Source organism: Astyanax mexicanus, chromosome 8 (genome assembly GCF_023375975.1).
Source record: "Astyanax mexicanus isolate ESR-SI-001 chromosome 8, AstMex3_surface, whole genome shotgun sequence".
Lineage (NCBI taxonomy): Eukaryota > Metazoa > Chordata > Actinopteri > Characiformes > Acestrorhamphidae > Astyanax > Astyanax mexicanus.
Window position 1 is genome coordinate 57,622,422 of NC_064415.1, and position 27,902 is coordinate 57,650,323.

Here is a 27,902-nt window from a genome sequence, read left to right on the forward strand (position 1 = left end):
TGGAATTTGAATATTGCATTTATTTAAATACATTAAAATTTTGCAATGTAACAAAACTATTGGCATATGAAATTCCAACACCATTTAAATGAACAAAACATGGCTCACTTCATTTTTTTTCTGCGGCTAGTGTGCAGAAACACTAGTTTGTTTTTTTTTCTCGTCTCCGCCACCTCCGCGTCTCTTCCACCCATTTTTTTTTATTTTACATTGTTCACAGCCTGCTATCTTACAATAAGAGTGCTGAATACAAATATGAGGTAAGAAAGTGGTTCGACAAAAAAAATATTACAGATCATGCAGAACATGCTAAAAAGCAATGACAAAAAAAAAAACAAAATAAACAGTGAAGGAGGAAGTAAAAAAAAAATAATCATAGAATGTGCATAAAAACAAACAAAAAATAAAAATAGAGAAAAAAAAAAAAAGCTCGAGTTACACTGCTTCGCATCTTTGGTTACAAAGTAGGTTGAAACGATTTTCACAGCTTTGTAATCCCCATCCCAACCTGAAAGAAAAGAAACCTATGCACAAAACCATCAGGGTCAGGGGGTACAGGGGGTTTAGGGGTGCGAGAGCATGGCGATTTGCTTTTTTATATTTTTACGGTGTGTATTTTCAGCATACTGGCGGCAGGAGTGAAGACTTCATTCTTTCGCTGGGAAAGCCTCAACCCGCCCCCGCATGCTCTCTCTTCATGCTTTGCGCTCTATACAAATATAATGTACATTCATCCCAGGTCTTAACCCCTTCACATTCTCAGCTTAGAGGTAAAACTGCCGTTAGTGTTTGAACTGCCTCGTCGCGTCCGTTCTACTGCGCTAAATATCCATGGCCAATTACTGCCTCAATTACAATTACAATTACAATCTTAAAAATAAAGGTAGAGACAGGAGAACTACCACTTCGGTTCCAAACTTGTGCAGAAAGAATCGTTTATATGAAGTGAAGTGACTCTTTAAGATCTTTAGATCTTTAATATAAGATTCTTAACACACAGTTCCATAGAGAAGTATATTTATAATAGAGAAGTGTAAAAAAAACATTGATAAAACCTTTAAATAAAAAGATCTTTGAGACCGAATTTTGATAAATCTCTCTTATAACATTTTTATTACATTTTCTCCCCAATTTAAAAGGCCAATTACCCAACCCACTCATTAGCACCCCTTTTATCACTAGTAATTCCCCAACACCAGAAGCTCAATAGCATCACAGCAGCGCTAACGCTGTGGTTCTGATACATCAGCTCACAGATGCAGCCTTGTGCTGATCCACATCACCCTAGGAGTGATGAGGGGAAAGAGCGAGTGCATTTACTGTACTGTACCCACCCAGAGAGAGCAAGGACAATTGTGCTCTCTTGGGGCTCCGGCAGCTGATGGCAAGCTGCATGACCAGGATTCGAACTGTCGATCTCGACCCCGATCATAGTGGCAGCGCTTCAGACCGCTGGACCACTCGAAGCCTTTCAGACCTTCTTTTTTAAAAGGTTCCTACACCTTACATCTCTACTACAAACTGTTCTACACAGAACCAAGGGTTCTAGAATCATCATATTTATAATCTGTAATAGAGATGTAATAGAAATCTGCTACAGTGAGGGAAAAACCATTAACTTTCTTCTACTTTACTTCACTCCACCACGCAAAGTTTCTTTAGATCGTTAATAAAAGGTTCTTCACGTTCACAAACCTTCTATATTATAAACACGCTTCTCTAAGGAACCAATAGTGGAGGTTCTCACAGAACCACATGCCGCCCCTTTATTATGAAGAGTTTACAGATGAATATGAATGATGGACTGGAACGAAGAATAAAGGCTCCTTCTCTCTAACCTGTCAGGATCTGAACCATAGCAGCCCTCTAATAAATAACAGTACAATGCAAACTGACTGGTGAATAAAAAAAAAAAAGACAAAAAAAAAAAGAAAATATATATCTATATATTTATATATTTATATATATAATCATTATCATCATCATATCATGTTGTGGAAGTTAAGCAATGGTGGCTCTGAAAAATAGACTCTTGCTTGAAAACAGCAACGCTAAAAAATAAACCCTTCTCATGGCTGGATTCTTTTTTTTTTTTTTTACTAAAAAAAAAAACAAAAATGAACAAAAAAAAAAAACACTTCTAAATCATTCGGCTCCGCCCCTTTTGCTGGCAAACATTAAAATCCTCCGACCTCACTGGTCACTGGTCCATCCTGACACGGGGAAGGCTGACAGCACGGACACACACTGAAGCACTGCTCGTTGATTTTTTCTCTTTTTTTTTTGACGTTTTGCTTTTTCCAAGCTGGTGGTGAACAAGACAATTTTTTTTTTTATTGTATTATTTTCATCATAATAGAATATATTTTGAGATGCTTCAATACTTTTTAACATAATCTCTGGTGCAGATGATGTCGACCGTGGTTTTAACGCTTTGATTGTATTTTTATATATTTTTTTTTGTGCAGAATTTGGAAAAAAGGCTGAAAACCCTTTTTTTTGGCTTCAGGCTTCTGTTCTCATCTGCAACAATTCAGATTAGGTTTAGAAAAATACTGAAGTACCCCTGTAATTTGAGGATGTTTCTTCCCCCCCCCCCCCCGCGGATTATGCGGTGAGGAAGGTAAGGGGGCGGAGCTCTAAGCGGAGGTGACGCTGGGCTGCGGCGGGAGCGGCTGCAGCGGCGGGCTCATGGCTTGGCTGATCTCAGGCTGGAACTGAGGCAGAGGCTGTGAAGGAGTGCTGCCGGGGTTGCTGGGGTTTGTACTGGGGTTGCTGGGGTTGTTGCTGGGGTTGGAGGCAGGGGAGGAAAGCTGAGAGAGCTGATCGTTGTTGGCGAGACTCTTCAGCACAGCGTTCTCCCGCTCCAGCACAGAGTTCCTCTCGTACAGCTCTTTAATCTGCTCCTTCAGAACCTCCACCTCCTCTCGCACCGCGTACATCAGATGGCTTTTCACCAGATCCTGCGCACGACACAAAGAGAGAGACATGATTTATTATAATTATAGAGTCTACAGACTTTAAACAGGTGGAAATTTCAGTATCAAAACAAAGGTGTGGCATGCATATATATATATATATATATATATATTTGCTTTTTAGTTTTCCTTGTGCATTAAAAACAACTACTGAGAAGAGCCAATACACAACAGACAATGTCTATATGTCTTAGATCCTTCTCTGGTTCCAGGTAAACTCCTTTTTGAAATAATGTGAATCTGGTGGATTTTTTTTTATTTAAGTTGAATATTTTTTTTTTTTTTTTAAAGTGCTTATGTCAGTGCTATACGTTACATTATATTTGAAGTGATCTGCTGTGCATTTTTTTAATGATTAATACCCATATTGCATCGTACGCAATAATATCGCCAACATTTGTGAATAGCATGAATAATATTATATACTGAAATATGGTGCCATATCACCCACCCCTAATTATCACATCAGGGTACTACTTTTTTTTTTATTATTTTTTTTTTACTGTTTTTATCAAAAGAAAAATTGTGTTTATTAAGGGTTTAGAGGGAAAAATTGGGAAAAAGAAACTTACCATTGCTTGCTCTATTTTATTATCAATGGCAACGACACTTGCTCCAGAGGCACTGAAACAGAAAGAAAAACAACAGTGAGGAACACTGCACCCCAACGCAGCGCGCACACACACACACACACACACACACACACACACACACACACACACACACACTCAGATACAGAGAGAAACACTGCACTTTCACAGCAGCATTAACAGAATCCTGTGTCCTCACACACTCTCAGTTCAATCACAGTCATAACGGTCCCTCCACACAGCCGACTGCAGCACCATCAGTCCACACTTTCCTCCAGTCCTGCTTAAAATAAGCGTAACAGTTACCTACAACGTCCCCGACGCGAAATAAAGCGCTCCACCGAGCATCTCGACAATCCGGGAGAGCACGGAAGCACGTAGGAAACTTTCCATCGCATTATTACTCACACGCAGCTACACGCAACCTGAGAGAAGTGTGTGTGTGTGTGTGAGAGAGAGAGAAGTGTGTGTGTGTGAGAGAGAGAAGAGTGTGTGTGTGTGTGTGTGTGTGTGTGAGAGAGAGAAATGTGTGTGTTGGAGCCTCAGAGAAGCTTTCCAAAAGAAGGCGGACCCCGCGTTGCGTAATTTCTTAGATGCTTTGAGGAGGAAATCATCCCACGGCCTCGGGTCACGTGACCCAATCTCAACCTGCTCAATGTTCTGTTCTTTATAGAGAAACACACACACACACACACACCACACACACTCAGAGGTCACCTGTTATAACAGCTATTTGTAGTTCTTTCAGTCTCATAGTGAGTAAAAATGAGTAATAATGAGTAATATGTAAAAATTTGGGTGCCTCATTTTTTTTACATATATAAACATACTGAATAGGCATGCGCCATATTGCATCGTACGCAATAATATCGCCAACATTTGTGAATATCATGAATAATATTATATACTGAAATATGGTGCCATATCACCCACCCCTAACTATCACATCAGGGTACTACTTTTTTTTTTTTTTTTTTTACTGTTTTTATCAAAAGAAAAATTCAAAAATAAAGAGAGCACTTCAGTTTCTGAATCAGTTTCTCTGATTTTACTGTTTATAGCTTTATGTTTGAGTAAAATAAACATTGTTGTTTTATTCTATAAACTACAGACAACATTTCTCCCAAATTCCAAATAAAAATATTCTCATTTAGAGCATTTCTTTTTTGCATAAAATGAAAGATCATATTCATAAAGTTTATAAGAGTTATAAGAGTTCATAAGAGTTCAGAAATCAATACATTTTTGGTTGAATAATCCTGGTTAGTTTTTAATCACAGTTTTTATGCATCTTTGCATCATGTTCTCCTCCACCAGTCTTACACACTGCTTTTGGATAACTTTATGCTGCTTTACTCCTGGTGCAAAAGTTCAAAAGCAGTTCAGTTTGGTGGTTTGATGGCTTGTGATCATCCATCTTCCTCTTGATTATATTCCAGAGGTTTCCAATCAAAGTAAAATCAAAGAAACTCAATATTAAGTAATCTCTTTTTTTCCATAGCTGTATATAAACATACTGACATTTGATTAGCAGTTAGATATTATATGGAGGAGCTTGTCTTTTTGAAACCTTAGATATATAAGCCTCGTCCAAATGTACATGGATACATTTTTTAAAATGCAGATTTCTGTTTAATCGTCTGTCTACAAAAATAATACAGTGCATTAACTAATTATAGTGCTTTTAAAAATACTTTCAAGCATGCATGAATGGCCATTTCTGGTTCATCCACCAACACACGTTCTAATTGGAGCTCATAGGGGGAATTAAAATACAACAAAAAGGCCGAACACAAGCCCTTTAAGACCATCAGGTCAGGAGGTTCACAGTCCCCAGACAGCTCCCGACACTCACACAGTGCTCACACAGTACACATTCTGTACAAAACATAGGAAAACACATAATTAGAAACCCAAAGGTAAGTATATCTGTATGTGTAAACATTAGAGCTGTTGATGTTTGGGCTAATTTGAGCCACTTTTTTCCAGGATTTCTCACCCTTTTCTCTCTATAACCGTAAAAATCAGTCGTCTGTTCCAGTCAGTAATAAACTCTATCTACAGACAGACCAGCGGGGTGTGTGTGTGTGTGTGTGTGTGTGTGGGGCTCTTTTAGGGTTGGAATTTCATAACAGCACATTTTTCTTATTTGCATGTAGATCTTTAAAAAGATAGTAAATGTGTTTGAAATGGTTGATTTCACCTCAAACCCAACAAAGTCTGAGCAGGAAAATAATAAAAATGTGGGCGTGGTCTCGTATAGTAATATAGCATTAGATACTCTGCAGCATCCTCTCAGGCTCAACTGTGCTATTAGTGTGGATGCAAATTAATCAATCAATCAATCAATAATACCACCCCCCTCGTGACGTTTAACCATTGGCATCTCAAAGCCATCAGAGGCATGCTGCTCTGCCCAATCAGCTCTTTCGCTTCTGCCTCACCTCTAAACCCATACATCACCCAGTGCCCCTTCCCAACAAGTATTTTTAGCAATTTTTAAATGTGAGCTGAGGGTGGAATCAGCTAAAATCAGGGGGATTGGTTAAACTTTAAAGAGCTGAACTACAGAATTTAAGTCAAATTTAACAAAATCATTTTAGACGTATTTAAGACCCAAAAAACACAGCTAATCGACTTGTTAGGTAATTAAGAAAATCTCCATGAGTTGAATTCAGAAATGACAAAAAACAGGAATAAAACAAAACAGGAGCGGCACTTTAAAACTAAAATTAGACAAAAAAGGGTGTGGGGGAGGTTAATCCTCTGTGATTTTATTCCCATCCGCAACGATCATGTACGTGTTTTTCTCAGAGAAAATTACAGGCTGAATTATCTACAGTTTTTCTCTGAACTCTTCCGGTAATTTTAGTCCCGTCCGGATGCACATCTCTGAGTTTCATGTACTCGCATGTACACAACAGCGAGTGGAAATGGAGGAGCTACTGAACGCCGTGATGTCATGTGACCGAAAAAAAAGCCTTAAAAAAAAACACACAAAAAAAACTCACTGATCCTCCTGTTTTTTTCAATTGCAGTCCAGATGCAGGAGTTTAATATTGGCTAAAGAAGCCAAAAATAACCTGTCAAACAAGCAATTTATTAAAAAAAAACAAAAACAGTCACAGTGTTTCTCAGTCACGCTTCACGTGCTGCCCAGTCTCAACAGAGGACGACGGCTTATCTTTCTCACTCAACCCTCAATCATCTTCACTCTGACAATAAGGGACGGAGGCCAGAACAGGCAGGAGGGATCAGGACCAGATCACTGTAAAGTGAACATCAAAGTGTATAAAGGAGCAGCCGAACAGAGCGCAGGTACCTGAGAGCCCGAGAGATCACCTGCGGCACATAATAACACTGTTTAGTTCCGCAGGCTTCAGTCCTACAGCGCTTTCTGGGCTATCGGCCTGATCCCCGACGACTTCAATATCCCGACGGGTCACGTGTGTTAGACCCTCGGCTTTAAGAGGCCGGCTCTTGTGATTACAGTACGCCATGACACGTAGACGCTGCTGATATTTCTCTTTTAGCTCTGCCTAAACAAGTGTCACAGTTTCATCATTCGTTTACTGATCTGTAAAAACCCGGTTTCTAATCCCAAATCACACCCTGATCCCAAATCTCGTCCATCAGCCAAGACAAATCAAATCACAAATCACACATTCTCCTCAAACTGTGTAGAGGTGTTGAGTTAATGACAACAGATACAAGCAAACGCACTTAACAGAGTCGAGTTAATCTGTAATACTATTAAAAACTAAACAAATCAGAATCAGAGTCCAAAATCACAAAAGTATTTCTACAGGGGAAAAAATAAACTCGATAAAAAGCCTTACTACTCACCTGTTATCTTTAAAAAGAATTCTTTTCCTAAAATCAGGTTTAAAATTCAGTTCAATTTATGAAGAAAAAGGGACCAATCCTTACAAAAGAAGGGCTGACAATAAATTCTGCGACTGAAAACATCATGAATTTGACATCGACTCGAGCTGTTCTCACAAACAAATGTAAATCCTTCAGTTCCTTTCAATTTTTAATAATTTAGTCAATTTTTTGCAAAATTCAAGAAATCCTCACTTTTATAGTTGTAAGATTTAAAAACTATCTGCTCTTATAAATGTAAAACAAAAGTGAAAGATAAAATGTTTTGATAAAAAAAAAAGATTTCTCTAAATAAAAATGTAAAAATTAAAACAGCACCGCCATCTGCAGCAATTACAGCTTTTAAACCTGGTATTTACAGAGCAAACGCATTAAATAAACAGGGTGGGCTGAACTGTACAATGAATATACTGCTAAAAATCCTGCCAATGCCGATCTCATTTGTCGATTCCTATAGTATAGAGCATTTCAGCACTTTTAATTCTGTCCATCTCACACTCCTGCAGAAAAGCTAACTCTCTCAGAGCATCAAATTTAAAATATTAGCTAATCAAAACCACAAAACCACTTCTCAGCATTGCTCTTTAAATATAAATCGGATGCTAGTTAAGCGTGCAACACGAAACCTTGTGCAAGAAAACAGAGCATTTCTGTAAGTCCGGTGCTGACTGAGCAGAACCAGATCTGAGTTAAATGTGAGATTAAATTTAGATCAGTTCTCCATGTCATGAATGCCAAACACAACAGTTCAGCACGCCATCAGTGTTAATGAGAGAATTAACAGCCCAGGATGGATTATGCCAGTGCCTGTGGGAAACCCATGCACAGTTCTGCGTTCATAGTTCGATTCAACTCATCAAGTTACAATCAGCGGTTAAAATGCAAAAATGCAGTGCATGGGTTCACCCTGATGTTTTATATTAGGCTACCGTATTTCTCGGACTATAAGGTGCACCGGATTATAAGGCACATTTTAAGCGACACTATTAAGGAAGCTTACATCGAAGTGAGCAAGGGTGTCGCCATGTTTTCCTTCTAATGGGGAAGCTGGAAGACGCGTCTAAATAAACAAAACAGTAATTCTTAAAAAAAAAAAAAAAAAGTTTTCTTTTGAAGCTAAACGAGCGCTGGATTTTAATCTACACAAATTTCTCTCCTGTTTATTTGGGTGAGTAAAGCACTTCTATTTATTTACAGTAAGATTAGATTTCCAATATTTTGTTTTAAGGGTGAGTTTTCAGTGAAGTTTCTCCAGCACTAAGGCTGGGTGCAGCAGCATTAGCATTAGCTGCTAACCATAAAAGCCGCCCAATAGCACTAGACTGAGGAACCCTGAGTATTCCGGTAAGTCAGGGCGCTATCAGCTAGCGGTTCATCCCACGTAGCTTCCAATATACTGGTGTCTAATTGGTGAAAAAGCTAGCACTGCTGTTAGCAGGTAATGCTAACGCTAATGCTGCTGCACCCAGCCTTAGTGCTGGAGAAACTATACTGAAAACCCTCTCTTATAACTCTGTACTTCAGTGGAGTGACTTTACTGCTCCTTAATACCTGACTGGTAGAATTCATACATGATGCACAATGTAAATTTTGGGGAAAATTACAGGGTTTTAAGTGCGCCTTATAGTCTGAAAAATACAGTGCTTATAACGCACAAATAAAAGAAAAAACGAAGCAATCTAGGAAGGTTGACGTGTTAGTGAACTCAAGCAAAGTGGCTAAAATGCACTAAACTGTGCTGAATCCATATCTTAGCCAACCGACGCTAACTGAAATTGATCTGATAATCGCTTGCTGAGAGCTAAGCATCAGAGCTGCTGTTAAAAATATTTTAACAAATAAAAATAAGTAATAAGCAATTTCCCCCCTTCCACTGTTTATACACAGCGAACCACGATGCCATGCTGTGGGTCCATGCAGCACACGCGCTAAAGCTAAAGCTAAAGCTTCACACCAGGGCCTGTCTGCATACTGTACCTATCGCCCAGAGGCTTCGAGTCGCGCAGCCTACTGCCTGGCTGGAAGGCTCGGTAGAAAACTGTAGAAGGGTTCCTGCACTCCATCCATCCAGCAGAAAGAGAAAACAGAAGACAGGTTAAAGCACATGGTGGAAGAGAGAGAGAGAGAGTGAGAGAGAAAAGAAAGGAAAAGAGAAACTCAAAGGTGGATAATAGAAGAGTGTCAGAGAATTTGGGATTTTTTAAATAGGAATACAAGTGCAGCCTGTAGGATAACCTACGAACCTGAAGGTTGTGAGTGAGACCCTTTGACATAGAGGAGGGTAAAATGACGACATTTTACCATTAAAACTTTCTTTTATCACTAAAAAGCTTTTTTAAAGCATACTGAGGATAGATCTTACAGATCACTGAGCCAACTGTACATATTACTGCAAAGAGTGAAACAAGTCCTGTTGAACTAGAGTTTAGAGTGAGTTTGTTTCTCTGCCTGAACCCAAGAAAATGTTCAGTTTTCCTGAATAACAGGCCTTTATATTAATAATATAAAAAAATAAAGTTAATAAATAAATAATTTTCTTAAATAAGATGCATATGCTTATTTTGTGCTGCACTGTTCATTAGTTCATAATTATAAACAGATTTTGCTCATTTAAACAACTTGGAATTGTAGTTTAAAAACACATTTTAATGCTCTAAATCAATAAGTGGGGTTTAAATTGGGCTTAGGCTCATAATGGCACAAAGGATTTTTTTTTGTCTAAAGTTAAACTGAATGGTGTTAAACAAAAAACTGAATAAAAGTGCACTGGACAGTATTTTAATAGCAGTTTTTAAAAACATGCTGCTGCAGCTGATGCATGTTGTGTGCATCTTAAAAAAAATATATATATATTGTAACAGATAGGTAGGGTTGCAACGATTAGTCGATATAATCGACAACATTGATTATAAAAATTTGCGTTCGTTGACGACTAATCGTCAATTATTAGTACTACACAAAGTACTGGGGACGAAAACACAAATGTTATAGATGGATAACAAGTCTTCAATAGATATAAGACAAAGATCTGGACATTTAAAGGGCATCCAAATCCCATGTTCAGCTGTTTCTATAGTTTTAAACCAATAGAGAAAACTATCAGAGAGGGAGGAAGGCCATGGCAGAAATAATTGTTGACTATTTGATTAATCAGAAAAATAATCAATGATTATTTTAGTCTACTACTAAAATAATCATCATTAGTTGCAGCCCTACAGCGAGGCTGCTCTAAGAAAGGACAACTGGTGAACCAGCAACAAAGACATGGACACCAAAGGGTCTCTGATGTTTTTGGAAGCTCCAACACTCAACTTCTTGATCCGAAATACTACAGAACACCTTCAGCACTCTGTTGGAGGCCGTGACTCGATGTAGGGGAGCTGTGTGTGCTAACACTACAAAAAATTAAACCTTTACTGGTCAATGGACTTTTCCCTTTAACACTCGTTTATCCTTCTTTTACCTTTCCTTTTGTGCACAATCCTAGAGCTCATGCTCAGAGTCTCGTTAAACAGACGTTTTATTCGAGGGCTGTAAAAAAAAAAGTCCAGAGGAAACAGTGAGAAAGCTGTAAGGAGGCCAGGGCCTCAAACGGTTAACATCCCCGTCAACACTACCAGCACTATGGAGCCTGTAAGTACAGAATGTCCTATACAGTGAGGAGCACTGCAGGACGAGGAGGAGGAGGAGCCCCCCCCCTCCGTCTCCAGAGCCGTAGTGGAAGAGGAGGGGTCAGTGTTATTTTACTCCATGTGTATGTGAATATCTGGACTTGGACCTTTTCCTGCTTTTCCTAGAAACCCTGGAACACACTCTGCCTTGGCCACACTGCCACTTCTCACCAGGCAAACAGCTTCTAAGAAGAACTGAGTATTTTTGGACGTTATAAATCGCTGCTCGTTGGTCCGAAAGGAGCTACAGCCGGCATCAATTTAAAAGACAGCGAGCTAAATACTCGATTTCGGTCATGGATTCTTAGACGACACAGCTGTACAATAATACTACATTAGGCTTTACGTACAGCTGACTGCAGATAAAAATAACTCTGTTTTTAGAAATTATTTTATATTTAATAAACTCCTGAAGACAGAGCTCTTCAAAGAGCACTTACTCACCTAACACCTCTAACTAACTACTTCTAACCTTTTTTCCTTCTTCCCCTCCTCCATCCCATTATTTACCTTTGACCTCCTTAAGGCCCTATCTATAAATGTTTTTTTTTTTACCTTAAACGTCTATTACTCTATGTACATCAGACATAAGTCTCTTTGGAAAAAAGCGTCTGCCAAATGTAATGTAATGTAATGTAATGTAGTAAAAGCGACAGTTATGTGCATAGCCTGTTATCTTAATAATCCATCTGAATGCTTAAGAGTTTCACTGGAATAAAAGCAATGCTTTAAAATCTAGCACAAAGACTTCGTAACAGGTTAATAACACCTTCAAAAGGTCTTGTAGAGACAAAGCCTTGTATTCTATAGATACAAGAGGGACCTGTCCCATATTAGGTATGGACAGTTGTAATCTGAAAAAGGCTTAAAAATGTGAGGGGTAGTTTGGGAGAGGCACTGGGTGATGTATGGGTTTAGGGGCAGGGCAGGAGGGAGAGCTGCAGCAGTGTGTCTCTGATAGCAGCCAGGGGGAGGTATTGTTGATTGACTGATCTGCATATTGTCAGATATTCACTGACAGTCTACAGCACAGTTGCACCTATAAATGCGTTGTAAAGGCCGAAATATACCACAATAAAAGCTTTTAAGCTTTTTTTTAAAAAAAAATTTAAGCAGGGCTGGTATGTTTCAACACTTTAAAGGAACAGATAGCAGCTATTAATGGAAAAAAATGCAGTAATAGCTAATAGATAACTAACCTTTAACTACATAAGTATCATAAAGAAACATTACGACTAACAGTGGAATCTTGTGGAATATTCTGGCCAGATTTATACATGTCAAAATGACAAGTTCTCAAAAGCAGAAACAAAAAAGACAAACAAAAAAACGATCAAACAGAAGCTCTTGCATGCCTATGTGATCGCACTTAAATGCCAAATGCTAAAACGACGATAGAAAAATATAAATACAGTCATGTTGAAAACCCCCGAGTCCAGTTATAAACAGCCTAGGTTCATTCTTCCTCATGCCTTAACACGCTGCTCTGCTGCAGACCTCAAATCTTTGCATGAAAAGGCTCGAAAAAAGCAAAATTAAGAAAAAAGGACAGGGGTCACATGCCTGGAAGGGATTCTGGAAGTGGCACTTTTGCACAAAGCTACAGCTTACGAGCTTCTGAGACCTTCCTACTGCTTAAATGCTGCTTTACTGCTTTCACACCTCTGCAGCTGTACAAAAAAAAGTCATTACGGTGCCAAAACTGCGGTTTTGAGGGATTTTGAGGGCTTTCACTGTGACGTCAGAGGGGAAACAATGAAGAACATTTTAGAGACATCCCACAAGCACGAACACAGCATTATAATATTAGCACCTGAGCGATACACACACTGAATAACTGATAACATCAGCCATTGTTACTGATAACATGGATAATTTAAATAGAACAAGGTAAAGTAAACTAAATTAAATTAGAAACTAGTCATTTTCAGACATCCGTGTGAAACCTTAGAGAGCTGTGTCGATAAATGTTATTTTGACCTTACAAACATGCTTCCTGAATAGGAGTGTTCCATATAATAATTTTGAAAGAACAAAAAAAAAAAAGCCAGTCATGCTTCAATAACTTCAATAATTAGGTGAAGAAATAAGTATATAATTCCCAAACTAATTAAAGTAAATGATTGATTTCAATTTGTCTTTGAATGTAGTCTTTAAAAAGTGTATAATTGCTTTTTATGCTATTCTGTTATTATTATGTCGGTGGCATTTAATAGTCTTAAAATTACAAAAATATCGTGTATCGCAATAATTTCTGGAACGATATATCGTCCACAAAAAATCCTTATCGTGACAGGCCTAATACTACATATTCTGCCCTTAAATTAGTTTTTATTACCCTTTTTTTTTTGAGTTTACAGAATTTTTTTTGAGTTTACAGAAATTTTTTTTTTTATTAAAATAGAATATTCTTGAAATGAACAATGATTTTTCAGTGTTTTGTTGTCATCACCAAGAATATCATTACAGCAAATATACTGTAAAACCCTGTAACATTATTTTAATGCTATATCGTCACCCACCCCTATTCTTCATGGAACCAAAAGTGATGCTTCTTCTATTTTTTTTGATTACAAGTGTAGAAACACAGCAATAACTCCAGATATTTCAGGTTCAGACCACGGCGAGGGTCTTCTCTAGGAGATAACTATTCTTATAAGCCAGACGCTGTCTCTCCATGCATTTCTCCGTCTACTTCTTTCTGCTGTTCCTCCACTGGGGTCACCTGTTCACTCTGCTTTTTTTTTTATTTGAGTGGACAAATATACGTCTTAGAAGGCCTTCTTTCATTGGGAAGTAAACCATGTATATAGGTCACATGTTAGGGGCCATTCTGCTTGTGCAAACAAGTGCACACACACACACACACACACACACACACACACGGAGGGGCTGGGCTAATGCACCTGAGGAACTGTGAGGCATTCAGAGGAACGTAAATTCGTAACTGTCAGGCCACGTCAGTCAACCTGAATATCAAAGTCAAGGCGCTTATACTTTCGCCCGGGGGGATACCACCACCAAGAAGCTCACAGCAGCTCGCTGGAGGCAGCAGAGAGGAGCGCTAACAGTGACTCAGCACTGAAGGGCCCCCGAAGCCCACTGAACACAAACACACAAACTCGAACATCAGGTCCAGCAGCCTGATCATTTCACATGTGGTTCTCCTCTGTTCACACAGGTTCAGTTGGTTTCTAAGAATCCTTAACGATCCTTTCTAATAGTCAAAACAGGAGATCTGAACTGGTCTCAGTACGGGACCCACATTTTTTCATGTTCATTAAGTTGCGACCCTTCAAAAACACATTTAAAACATGCATGTATGCATGCAAAGTCAATTTAAGAGCTTTTTTTTGGAGAAACTGTGGAGGCACTTAAAAATAGTCAGTGCTCACTTAAAAAATGGTCAGGAGCAGTGAAGCTACTCTGCTGAAGTACAGAGTTATACAGGAGTTTCAGTAAAGTTTCTCCAGCACCGAGACTGAAGCATTATTAGCTTTAGCCGCTAACCACGCTAAGCTCTCTCTCTTATTATCGGCCTGTAGCCTGATGCTAAACCTGGCTAGCACTGCTGGAGCAGCCTTAGCCGCTAACCACGCTAATAGGCAAATATATCGGACTGTAGACTGTGTTTTCCGTGGTAAAACATGCTACGTGGGACGAACTAGATAATATGGCTTACCGGAACACTTAGGGTTCCTCAGTGTGCGCTTTCAGCGGCATAGTGAAAATCTGGAAATGTAATGTTACTATAAATAAACAGAAGCGCTTTATTCTAAATAAACAAATAAACAGTTTTCAGGAGAGAAATCTGTGTAGATTAACATCCAGTGCTAATTTGACTTAATTTAGCTTAGCTTTACAGGTTTTGCCACCCAGTGCCTTATAATCCGGTGCGCCTTATGGTGTGAAAAATACGACACACGTCTAAAAGTTACTACAATAATATTAAATATCAAAACTGCACAAAATAAATCTCACAAAATTAGATATTTTACTTCTCTGCTTATCTCTAGAGTTCATTCAGAGTACAAAAAAAATCATACTGAGGTTACAGTATTAAGTTTTAATGTGCTCCTTTTGGCCTGCTGTGGTTTCTTTGGCACAGTTTTGGTCAGTACTTAACTCTGCATACTAAAAACACCACACCAGACCTGCCTGATGTTGTTGAGATGCTTTGAACCAGTCATCTATCCATCACAGTTTGGTTCTTGTAAAAGTGTCTCAGATTTTGGCCATTTTTTTTTGGCCATAGTTCAACATATAAACTAGAGGAACTCACTGCCCAACATATCCACCCCTTTAAAGTAGTCACTGAAACCATATCATTTTTTTTAACTGTACCTGCCAGTGGTTTAATCTAAATGCTGATTAGTGGCTATAAATGCAATATACAGAAGAAAATATGAAACTGCAAACATTATACCGAGAAACAGCCATATAAACACTCCCATCAGTCACGACTGACATCAAAACTGCAGGGGAGTTTTCTCTCCTTTCAGGTTAAAAGTACACGCTCTAGCCTGGAGAAGTTCAGTGTATTAGGACCCATTATATCTCAGAGTTAGGGAGGTGCTTACTCTTAGCGGGAGCTGAGGAAAACTGAAGGCTCATTCACGTTAGACGCCACTGAACTCAGAGACGACCTTGCTTTGCGTTCTTGTTAATTACTGAAAAAGGAAAGGGTTATACAATCCGAAGGCTCCGGCAGCCGTAGGGCACCTTGTGCATCATTCATCAGCGAACAACAGACAGTCTCAAAAATGGACAGAAGTGATGACAGAATGAGAAAAACAGGAGAACATACTGAAGATAGAGATAAAGGCATGTGGAGCACAATGAGCTGAGATTGTAGGAAAGACTGGTTTTCTGAGACTAAAAGTGCTGTAGTTTAAAATATAGTTTTAAAAATGTGTATAACATAGGAAAATAAATACTGAATGCGTGAGCAAATATGTTTGTCAATGTAGTCAATATAGTGCATTACTTGGCTGGGTTCTGAGTTCTGTATATGAAAAGTAAAATTAAAAGAACTTAAAAAAACAAAGCTGGAAAACAGGCTGATTTCAAAATCTCAAAACTATGATGTAACAGTCCTGACACTACAGACTCTACCCTCTACAGACAGATCTAGTTTAAGCTGCAAATAATGCAAAGAAAACAAGTTCATATTCATAAAGTTTCATAAAGTTTTATCTTGGCATGTTCTCCTCCACCAGTCTTACACACTGCTTTTGGATAACTTTATGCTGCTTTTCTCCTGGTGCAAAAAAAAAAATCACGCAGTTCAGTTTGGTGGTTTGATGGTTTGTGATTGTGATCATCCATCTTCCTCTTGATTATATTGCAGATGTTTTCAATTTGGTAAAATCAAAGAAACTCATCGTTTTTTAAGTGGTATCTTATTTTTTTTTTCCTAAGCTGTATGTGTAAATGGGTTTTCAGAACTAAATTTGTTTGATTTGTATTCTATCAAAGTGGGTCGTGACTTAATGACCATGAGAAAATGTGGGTTCTGGGCTGAGACCAGTTGAGAACCCCTTTTTTTTTTATAATTTTATTTCTAATTTTTCCCATTTTCTCCCCAATTTACACAGCCAATTACCCAACCCACTCATTAGGACTCCCCCTATCACTAGTGATGCTCCAACACACCAGGAGAGTGAAGACTAACACATGCTTCCTCCGATACATGTGAAGTCAGCCACCGCTTCTTTTCGAGCTGCTGCTGATGCAGCATTGCCGAGCAGCCAGCGCGCTTGGAGGAAAGCACAGCGTCTCGGCTCCGGTACATCAGCTCACAGACGCCCTGTGCTGCAGACATCACCCTAGGAGTGATGTGGGGAGAGAGCGCCATCTACCCACCCAGAGGGAGCAGGGCCAATTTTGCTCCCTCTAACGCCAGCAGCTTGATGGCAAAGCTGCATGAGCGGGGGTTCGAACCTGCGACCTCCTGCTCATAGTGGCAGCACCTCAGACCGCTGGACCACTCAGCGCCCCGGAGAACCCCTTTTTACACATCTAATTAGACATTATAAATCTAACTCTCCTGCACAAAAAGTCCAACAACAATTATCATCTTCCCCTCAGGGGACTTCAAGTCCATCTGTCACTATCAGACTGCAGGACTTCAGAAGAAAAGGAGGCACTTACACATTCTAACCACTAGATGGGTTTTCATGGTCCAGTTCAGCGTAAACTCTTGCAGATGCAGGGCTTAGAGACGCATCAGATTCAACATAACCTCCACCACATGTGGCTGAACAAGACCAATCGGAGTACACTTTCTCAGCCTAAGAAAGGAACTCACATTGTCTTTTTTTTCTATGACGGATGATGCATGTTGTTTGCAAGAGCAGGCTTTAAAAAGGTCTTTAAAAGCTTTACAACCACCTTTACAACAAGGCCTGCAATATGAATTTATGCAGCAGTATGGGTGCAAAAGAGTGCGCCAGTGATTGCTGTATCTACTGTGACTGTAGATTAAACAGAAATTGAAAAAAGTGAAATGCGCATGCAAAACGAAACAAAAATCTGCTTTGGGAGGCATCTAGAGAGGTGAATAGTAGGGCTGGGGCGACGCGTCGACATAATCGACGTCATCGATTACAAAAATACATCGATTTGCATAACGTGCGTCGGCGCGTCGTAAACATGGCGGCGCCTGTGGAGAGCATTAGAGGTTAGATCGGGCCCAAAAATTCCAACTGGCTGTTTTCGGGCTGTTTTAATGAGCGAAATATGATCAGAATTATGTTAATTAACACGGTAACATAGAAGCATAGAACTATTATTTAATTAAAATGATTTTTAAGAACAGCTAAACACAGTTCTGCAGGTCAAACGCGGAGGAGTTCACGTGCGAGAGACAGAGAGAGAGACAGAGAGAGAGAGAGAGACAGAGAGAGAGAGAGATTTGCGTGTTCTGGTGAGAACTACTCACAGGTGAAGGTTCTGTTTGATCTCCTCGTGCTCCTATTCTAGTCCCATTCATAATTCTGCAGCTCCCTCAGTGTTTTCTGCCGTATTTTGCGGCTAGCGCGAGCGCTTACAACTGACACCGCGGACCGCGAGGTGCCGCCGCGTTTGTGCCGAATCCGACTCTCTGCTGAATCTGACTCCCGCTTCGCGGACAGAATCGGCACAACACCCCCGCTGTAGAACTGCGGTAGTGAAAACAGCGCTTATAAATAAATTAGTTTAGTTTCACTTTCAGTTTTCGTTATTTTTTTTTTAATAAAAATATAATTAAAAAACAGACGCCTACATCTCGGACTATTTTCTGGAGCCCGGGTCGGATTTACGGGCGGGCCTCGGGTCATGTCGGGTTCGGGCAGAGAATCTAAGCTCTAGAGAGCTTGGACTCCGGAGAGCAATCTCCAGCTACAAAAAAACGCCAGCGGGCATCTAAAGTTTGGGAGCATTTCACGCAAAAGGGCAACAATGTGGTCCTCTGCCATATGTGCAAAAGGAGCACTTGAAGCGCAAACATCCAGGAGCACTATGTCAACAGGGTCACACAGTAAGTTACCGTTTACATCAGGGTCTCCGCGGGTGTCCTTAAAAAGACTTAAGACTGTCTACCAAAGGTTTTAAACCTGCCACAGGCAGAAATTATACATTTTTGGTTTATATTTATATATATAGTTTCCAGAAACAGTAGCATTATTCATAAGTTCAGGTGTTTAGCTAAGCTAGCTGCCTTAAGTTATTTTAGCTAGCGCCGTCGGCGCTGCGGTGTCACACCGTATTCTGTCACCGTCGGAATTTTGTGACCAGTGCTCACGGTTATGAGCGTTCATTGGCAAAACGGAAGCTTTCTATACCTACACCTTACCCTCAGCCCTAAACTGAACCGTTTTGGCCAGTCGGGGTAAACATTAGAAACGAACACGTTTCGAATCGGCCAGTGCACCGGTCTGCTGAGAACTACTTGCCAGTGGTCACAAAATCTAGCGGTCACAGAAAACAACACACGGTTGTGGTGTATGGGAGCTTATCCATTTTTAGCGTTATAGATCTAAACAACGTGCTGTACATGTAAGTAATTATAAGTGTGGGGTTTGGTTTAGTAGGCTTGTGTTGTTGTTGTTGTTGTTATTATATATAAATATAGTAATTTATCGTTTGCTTTAAAACGTAAAATAATAATTATTTAAATATGTTTCTCAATGAATAGATTAGTCGACTAATCGAAAAAAATAATCGTTAGAATAATCGTTTAAAAAATAATCGTTAGGGACAGCCCTAGTGAATAGTCTTACTGACAATAGTGCTGGATGGTATAACCCAAAATGTATATCACGGTATTTTTATTATGATTTTTTTTTTTTTTTGCATGGCTGGGCTTTTATATAGGTTTTTATAGGCTGTTAGAAATGCATATAATAAAGACCACTTAAAATGATGAGTCTCTTTGATTTTACCAAATTAAAAACCTCTGGAATATAGTCAAGAGAAACACGGATGATCACAAGCCATCAAACCAAACTGAACATATTGAATTTTTGCACCAGGAGTGTAAAGCATATAAAGTTATCCAAAAGCAGTGTGTAAGACTGGTGGAGGAGAACATGATGCCAAGACTGCTGCTTTACTGCTCCTTGCAAACTGACTGGTATAATTCATACATAAGGACACAATGGATTAAAAGGCATAATGATGATTATTGGGAAAATAAAATTAAAGGATTTTAAGTGAAAATTATACTGCGAAAAATACAATATGAGGAGATGCAGCCCACAAATGCAGAGCAAAACCCAAACTCTGATTCAAACTTCACACAGGTGTGAAAATGCCCTTGGTTGTTGAGACTCTATCTAAACTCTCTAAACCATAAAACCTATAATAATAATCTTAATTTCAATATGCTACATCATTGTACTCTAAAATAAAAAACAAAGCCATGTTCTTTGGCTCTGAAACCAGTTCTTCGAGCTGATTTTTTACAAGCACCTTCTAAAGCCACAAACCCTGAGCCTATACAGTGTGAGGTTTAGAGACAAAATCAACACCCCTGCTTTACGGGTTACAATCAGTCATCAGTGCAGCTGGGAGGTGTGCGCATTTCTGTCATGCTTTTACAGAGAGGATGTGCACGCCGAGGGAAATATTTCAGTTATTACTAAACTGGAATGTTGTCCTGGGGAATTCGGGTCACTCAACACTTTTATCTTGCAGGAACAACTGCCCGTCAGCGGGAGCGGACACAACGCCGGCAGTGTTTCTTTACATCGAGGATGGACAGAATGCCTTTGAAGGGGGAAGGAAGGGAGGCAGTCCTTTAAAAGAGAGAGTTTGCCACAAAAAAATAAATAAATAAAGGATTGTGCACTTTTTAGCTATTTAGTTAATTAGCTATAAAGTTTTCACACCAGCTCTATTTGGTTCGGTTTTAACCCTTAGTGTGGTTCGACTGAGCAGGTGGGAAGGCAGTAATTGCACTCAGGTAGGCCTGTCACGATAAGGATTGTTTATGGACGATATATCGTCCCAGAAATTATTGCCAAACACGACATTTTTGTAACTTTAAGACTATTAAATGCCACCGACACAATGACACCAGAATAGCATATAAACCTACTTTAGTCCACACTGTGTGTATGAAGTTATTGAAGCATAACTGGCTAAAATACTGTTCACTGCTATATATATATATATATATATATATATATATATATATATATATATATATATATATATATATATATATATATATATATATATGTGAACAAACATACAAATAAACACAATAGACGAAAAATATCACGATTATCAAAAATGATTGAGGTCATGTTCATTTATTGTACGATCAATACTGCAATTATCGTGACCGAGACTTGCTAGTGAGGGTGGTGAGAACGTGATCCAGTCTTGATCCGACCCAGATATCAAATATACTTTTTATTTGATTTAAACTGCTGAATACGCGCAGTTTATTCTGATATATTAGCCAGATGACACTAATTACCACAGCCATGAACAAATGCTGCTCCATGCTGTTTACACAGGCAGTATGTGCAGCATTCACTGTTTTATAACAACATGTACATCTGCACTTCACGTCCCATTGAAAACACTGTGTTCTGTGTTAAAGCAGCTTCTCACTGCACAAATATACAGCTCTGACCAATCAGAGGACACAACATGTTCGCTTGTGCCTGTGTGAAACCAAACCAAATAGAGGGAGAAATGCACCAAGTAAACCAACTCATCAACTGATTCAGACCATAGAAACTTTCACAACTACAAGTGTAAAAACACCCTTAAAGCCGCTTTCTCACCTGCCTCGTTTGGATCGAGACCAAAGTAGCAGGTGTGAAAAGGGACATGGAAAAAAAAAAAAAGTCCAGAGTTTGGTCCAACCAAAAGAGGTGTTCTCAGTCCAGATCTACTGAACCATGGTCTGGTCTGGTTTCCGGTTCATCTGCAGTGTGAAACACTTTTCTAGTTGATTCAGACTTTCAGACCAATTACAGGAAGCTGAGTCAGTCTTTAAACAAATCAGAGGAAGAATAAAGAACTGGTGTTGTACCGAAATCATCCGTCTCCCCTCAGCGAAGAGGAATTACTGTGTAATTACTATGTTATTATATTTAAGCAAATAACACCATATTTTAGTGTCACAGATCCCATTAGCAAGTCTATTAGCTACCCTGAATGCTAACTGGTGCACATAAGAGCTTCATTAGCCTCAAAACACAAATAAAAGTACAAATTTAAAATAAGCAAACTTAAACCGAGCAAACATATCTACACAATATGCCTAACTGTAAGTGCACAACACTTTAAACAAATGTATCGATCTACTTCCAAATTTCACTACTGACCCAGATGTAAAATGCACACAAATAAAGTTAAAGTTAATCTCAATTCAGGAGAACCTGAACTTATTGGAACCATGCCTAAAGCTGAGCTAGAGATGGACTAGATGGGTATATAGAGCTCCAGCATTGAGCTGTCTGAATACTTTGATTCTTATTGCTTATATCATAGCTCTAAAATCAAGTAAAAACAGGATAAATCCTGTTTAATACCACTGATTTTTGGGGAACACTTTTATGCATTTACTGTACATCGGCATCACAGGGATAAACTGTAAATTTGATTGGCTGCCAAATTAAGCATTTAAATAAATGGGGAGGGGGTCAAGCTGCTATGCAACATGACAAACAAACAACATATTTACATTGCAGCATATGAGTGTGAGGCCTTATCTTTAGCATGGGGGCTCAGGGGATGGTCTTGTATTCAGTGTGTGATAGGCTTGGCTCTAGCTATCAAAGCAAGCCCCCCTGGGCTCCCTATCAGTGGGAAAAAGGTGTCGCCCGTTAGCGACAAGTGCCCCGGGCCTCGGGCAGAAAAGGCAAATCCCCCGTCACGTAGGAACAGGCAAAGCAGGATTCTGAGTGATAAGTTGGAGTTATGTACCTCGCTGCAAACACACACTCACACACACATACATAAAGCAAAGCCACAGAGTCACTTGTCAGTTCACCATTTCCTTTGAAGCCTGCCAACCAGCTTGATGAATCGCGCTCAAAAAAAAAAAAAAAGTGCAACTCAGGAACCGAAAGTCAAGCATTCGAGAGGAAGCAGAGCAGCGACACTTCTCAAGAGAAACCGTGTTAAAACTTTTTATGCTGCTTTTTTCACCCCGGCCATCAAATAACAGCAGGCTTTGTGTTATTTTGGGAGCACGCAGACCACAAAAATACTCCTTCCTAGGGTTTGAGCGATTGCCAGTTTGTTAGATATGCTTCTTCTCAGCCTTATCATTATCAGCGTTTGCCATCGAGCGCATGGCAAAGAGCCACAGAAAAGCCCTCGAGGGTCTGCAACACATGCGCCTTTCAGCTGCCCTGCAAAAACTTCCCCATACGAGCGGCGATGGCTCATGAGATAAACACCTCGACGTGAGGCGTCCTGATAAATAGCTGTTCGTCTTTCTTGCTTTCTTGATTAAAGAGAAGCTCTGAGCGTAGCCACTCAACAGCAAGGTGAAATAACTATGATTTTTTTTGACCGCGATAAGCCGATGATGTTTTGCATAATTTAAAGTCATTTATTGTAAAAGCTTGCGTCTCTTAACAAAATATTACTGACAGCTTAATGACGACTGTGTCCTCTAAGATTTTAAATTTTTTTTTTAAAGGGACGCCAACCTCACACTCCTCCATAGCATTGAATGCATAGAATGCATTTCCAAGTGCTGCAATATAGAATGCAAACTGGATACACTAAAGATGCAACGATTAGTCGATATAATCAACGTTATCGATTTATTTATAGAAATTTAATTGTCGACTAATCGTTAATTTCTAACAGTACCACATTACACAAAGTGCTGGGAAATGGCAAGTTTACACTCAACTTGCTCTGTGTTTTCAAAAGTGCACAAACACAACAGATGACATATTTACTCACTAAATATAAAAACTTTAATAAACTTTTCATGCTTAAACAACATCTGAACGCTTAAATGGCTTTTAAATCTCATGTTTAACCATTTCTATAGTTTTTAGAAATGGAGAATATAGCAGAAATAATTGTTGACTCATCAAATAATCTGAAAAATTATTATCAGATTAGTCGACCATTAAAATAATCATTAGTTGCAGTCCTATCCTCAATATGCGTCAACATTTTCTTAAAACCCTACTAAACAGTCAGGGTCACGGCCACGAATAACAGAAAGCAAATCCTCAGGGGTCAGCAGGCAAGGCCAGAGTTTAAAGGAATAAGGAAACTCTTAATGCAGAAGGAAGTTCAGGATTCAGACTTTTCTGAATCATTCTGAAACAATAAAACCTCAGCTGAAGCTTGCAAACAGCGTCTGAATGAAAGAAAAGATATTTCTGTACATATAAGGAGGTTCTCCTTGTTTTCCTCCTCTGCAGATGACTTCTCAGCTTCAAGAGGCCCTAACAAGAGAACCCAAACAGAAGGCTTCCTTCGTGTGGCCTATGGTGGGGATTTGTTACAGTGCACGCTCACTACAAGCAACAGCATGACTGACACTTATTCACAATCATTCCAATCAATCGCCAGTGTGCAAAGCTGAGGTTTTTGGAAGTGAAAGTTAATTATCATCATGTGATTAAAAACAAAAGTTAAACATCTCTCAAACATTTTCCTTTTAAGACATCTACTAGACTGCTTTCACATTAAAAACCCATCTGATGGCAAGATATTATCATGACTAGGGTATTGTACGTAATTTATGTAACGTGTAATTAATATTATGAACGATATTATACCCTTAAAATATGGTGTCATATCACCTACCCCTAATCATCACATCAGGGTGCTACTTTCCCACTTTATATACCTACTAGATACAGATTATATCTGTCCAGTATCACTTATTTTACTTTAATTCTGGATATATGGAGATATTTGGAGGAGTGTTATTATTATTGGTACCACGACATTCTGGATTATTGACTTCTGTTACAAATCTGATCAAATTCTTGTATTTTTTAATATCTCAGTTAGGGCTGTGCCTTATCATATCATATGTAGTAATAAAATCTTATTTGCATTTTGCTGCAGTAGTGTATGATTATGTTTTGTTTTTACTAGAAATAAAAAAACACTGTCCTGTCATCTTTATCAGGCTTATACAGTGTACGTTCATAAACTTTTGTGAATGCTGTTAATAAATTTTTAACTTTAATACGCACAGCTAATTTACAGATTTAAATTATTTACTCCAACACTTTCGGTATTAAGTTACAGAGAATTTAATCAGATTGTTAGTCAATTTTAGATGTAAAATTTTAAATATGTAATTACTGTGTAATACTGAATAATTACTATTCATAGTAATTACTATGAACCTGAAGTACATAAATAGCATGTATTTTTAAAAAGGGAATACTTTGTAAGAACAGTGTGTAAAATTTTAGAGGTTCTGATGTGTGTGTGTGTGTGTGTGTGTGTTTAAGCCACCTCTATTTTTTATTCTCCACTCCAGTTTACCATCAGATATCAGAAAACACAACTGTGACCTTACGCTTGCTCTATCGCTCACCCCTTTATGAACTTAACACGAAAGCTCTGTGGTTACGAGAGTGAAGAACCTAAGCAAGATGATAAAAATAAATAAAAAATAAAGCAGGCCAAAATAATGTGAACCCAACATCAGGTTTCAGTGCAAGTGAGTGACTCCTCACCTGTCATCATCCCCATCAATAGGGATGGTTATTCCAAACAGGCTGTTCACTCCAGGGGTGGCCAAAGGCAGGTCCTCCGTGATCAGGGGCTTGCCCAGATCTTTCCCAGGCATCAGAGGAACCTGGGCCAGAACGTCCGATTTCCTCCGGCCCTCCTCCAGCTGGCCGAACCCACCCACGGCTGCTGCGTTGCGGGTCACTTGGGCTTGAGACGAGCTTGCATTGGGCATGGGTACAGGCACGCCTCCACTGGCTGGCATTGGGGAGTGCCCACCCGTAACGGGCGCACCGCCCATCCCAGCTGATGTGGGCACTGCTGGCAACGTTTGGGCGTTCTGTGGAGGCACTGCCATACTTGAGGGTGGATACTGTCCCAACTGAACTGATGACTGTCCTGTAGGAATAGCGCTCACTCCACTAATCATTCCTGCCCCAAGCTGGGGCAACAGGTTTGAAACTGAAGGCCCAGGCTGGCCCCCTGGTAAAGGAACAGGCATGCCCGTCATATCCCCAGGAACACCCAACACAGGCATGCCCCCCGCTGCTGGAGTTGGGACGGGTGAAGGCCCCTGGCTGGCTGGGTGAACCACAGACAAGCTAGCACCGGGATGTGTTTGGGCGACAGTCAGAGGCAGATGCTGCTGTGCGTATTCGGCTAGGCCCGGCTGGTTGGGCAGGTGATGTCCAAGAGGTAACTGCTGCTGCTGTGTCTGCTGCTGCTGCTGCTGTTGGGCCTGATAGAGCATTGTCTGCTGCTGAGAAATTGTTGGTGCAACTCCAAGCTGCTTCTGAACGTGATGACCGCCTTGCTGCAACCCATTGTGCCCGGGCGGGAGAAGGCTGTGAGGAACGTTGGTGACATGAGAACCAGGGCCTGCAGGGGCCTGATGCTGCTGTTTGCTACCGAGGGCGTCAGAGGTCACCGTCCCAGAGCCAGGAGGCACCTGTTGTGGCACAATACCATAACCATGTTGCTCGAAAGGATGCAGAGACCCATGGAGCAAGGATGGGTCGAGGGCGGGCGGCTCGTCCCCCTGACCAGAGAGGCCAGAAGGGCGGGTCACGGATCCTATTGTGGCCCCGAGCCCACTGTCTCTATCTCTGTCCGTGCCTTGCTCACTCACCACGCTCACATTCGTGTGCCTTATACTGTCCACAGTTCTACTACTGCCCACATCAGGGTCTTTTTCATAATACTCCGTGCAGGTCCACCTGCCTCTCTTGAAGGGTTCTCCAGTACTGTGGTCAAGTTTGATAAGCCTGAAGCGAGAACTGAAGGCCCCAGAGGAGGTGGAGGAGGATGATGACTGGGTCACCTGGGATACCTGGGGCAACTGGGACGACTGGACAGGCCCCTGTGGCCCTTGATAGCCCACGACTCCAGGTGAATGTAAGCTCCCAGGCAAGGCTCCACCAGATAAGGTTCCCAGTTCCCTAGGCCCCACGCCTCCGTTGGAAGGAGCCAACAATCCCGGCTTGTGAGAAGCAGGAGGACCCTCGGATTCTCCCACGTTGTTCAGAGTCTCCTCGGACGAGCTGCGTTCGCCGGTGCCCGCCTCCAGCTCGGTCCGGGACACACTGTCAAAGATCTCGGATGAAGAAATGTCCTCAGTCCGGGATTCGTCCGGATCGTCCAGGCTTTCCGTGTCGTCAGGCTGGCCGCTGCCGGCCACCTGAGCCTGAGTCACGCTGGTGATCTGAAAACAGCTCTTTTTCTTCGCCGGCATCTTAGACATGTCTGAAACAGGGTCTGTGAGCACCAGCCAGGCACCAAATACGACCCAAAAATGTTTAAAAACTAAGACTAACGCGCTACTTCGCCCCAGAAACGCAGCAGAGGAAACCTGGACGAGCTTCTCTCAGATTTTAGCGCTAGCTGCCGTTAGCCTGTGCGTCACCGTCGCTCTTCCTCTTCTCTCCTGTTGCATTTTTCGACGACTTTTTTAACACAGTTAAACCTTCAAAAAAGCTCAGAAAAGTCCTTTCCGAGGGCATTAAGGAGACGACGGGTGATTAAAAACAGAGTCCGCACTACAAACCCGACTTGAAGAGGCCTAAACGCAGCTTTTCAGGCTCCGAGCCGGGCTCCGAAGCGACGCCGGCGTGGCCGTCGAGCTCCCCGGGCTGAGGCTGCTTTCTCCGGGCCGAAGCGGGAAGGCTGCCCGCGGCCTCGCATCCACCGCCGGCCTCGGCCTCCGCCTCCAGAACAAGTACCAAAACACTCCGGGAAAGAAGGAGAAAGACGCGCCCGCGCCGTTCCGGAGCAGCCTGGGTCTGAGTCAGACAGGCGGCCGCGGTGTGTTTTAGTCTCTTTTCCTGTAGCGCTGATCTGCAGACTGTGTGTGGGAACGGCGCTCAGACCGCGGAGCAGCAGCGCTAAACCCACCGCACTCCTCCGCTCTACAAGATGGCTAAAGATACGCACAGGCTGACTGCGGAACGAGCGCAAATCTGCGTGGTGAATACGGAACGTGCGTAGGGTTTAGTGTGTAAGCGTAGCAAACATGAAAGACTTTTATTCTAGAATTTTACAAATATTTTTAAACACTTTAGTTTTAAAATCAATTATTGTAATAATAATTTAAAAAAAAAAATAATAAT

The 27,902-nt window shown here is 40.6% G+C and overlaps 1 protein-coding gene across 2 annotated transcripts; it reads right to left on the bottom strand.

The window, feature by feature from the left end:
- tsc22d2 (TSC22 domain family 2) lies at positions 1-27,701 on the bottom strand. Of its 2 annotated transcripts, XM_022677773.2 has the most exons (4): positions 25,302-27,701; positions 9,431-9,505; positions 3,551-3,602; positions 1-2,963 (listed from the first exon to the last, which is right to left on the bottom strand). In XM_022677773.2, exons 1-4 carry the CDS (start codon positions 27,035-27,037, stop codon positions 2,640-2,642), a joined length of 2,187 nt encoding a protein of 728 aa, XP_022533494.2. In that variant the 5' UTR covers positions 27,038-27,701; the 3' UTR covers positions 1-2,639. The 2 variants fall into 2 exon arrangements, with proteins under 2 accessions (XP_022533494.2, XP_022533497.2); XM_022677776.2 differs by lacking the exon at positions 9,431-9,505 and having other exon boundaries at positions 25,302-27,699.
- Positions 27,702-27,902: the final 201 nt, after the last annotated feature.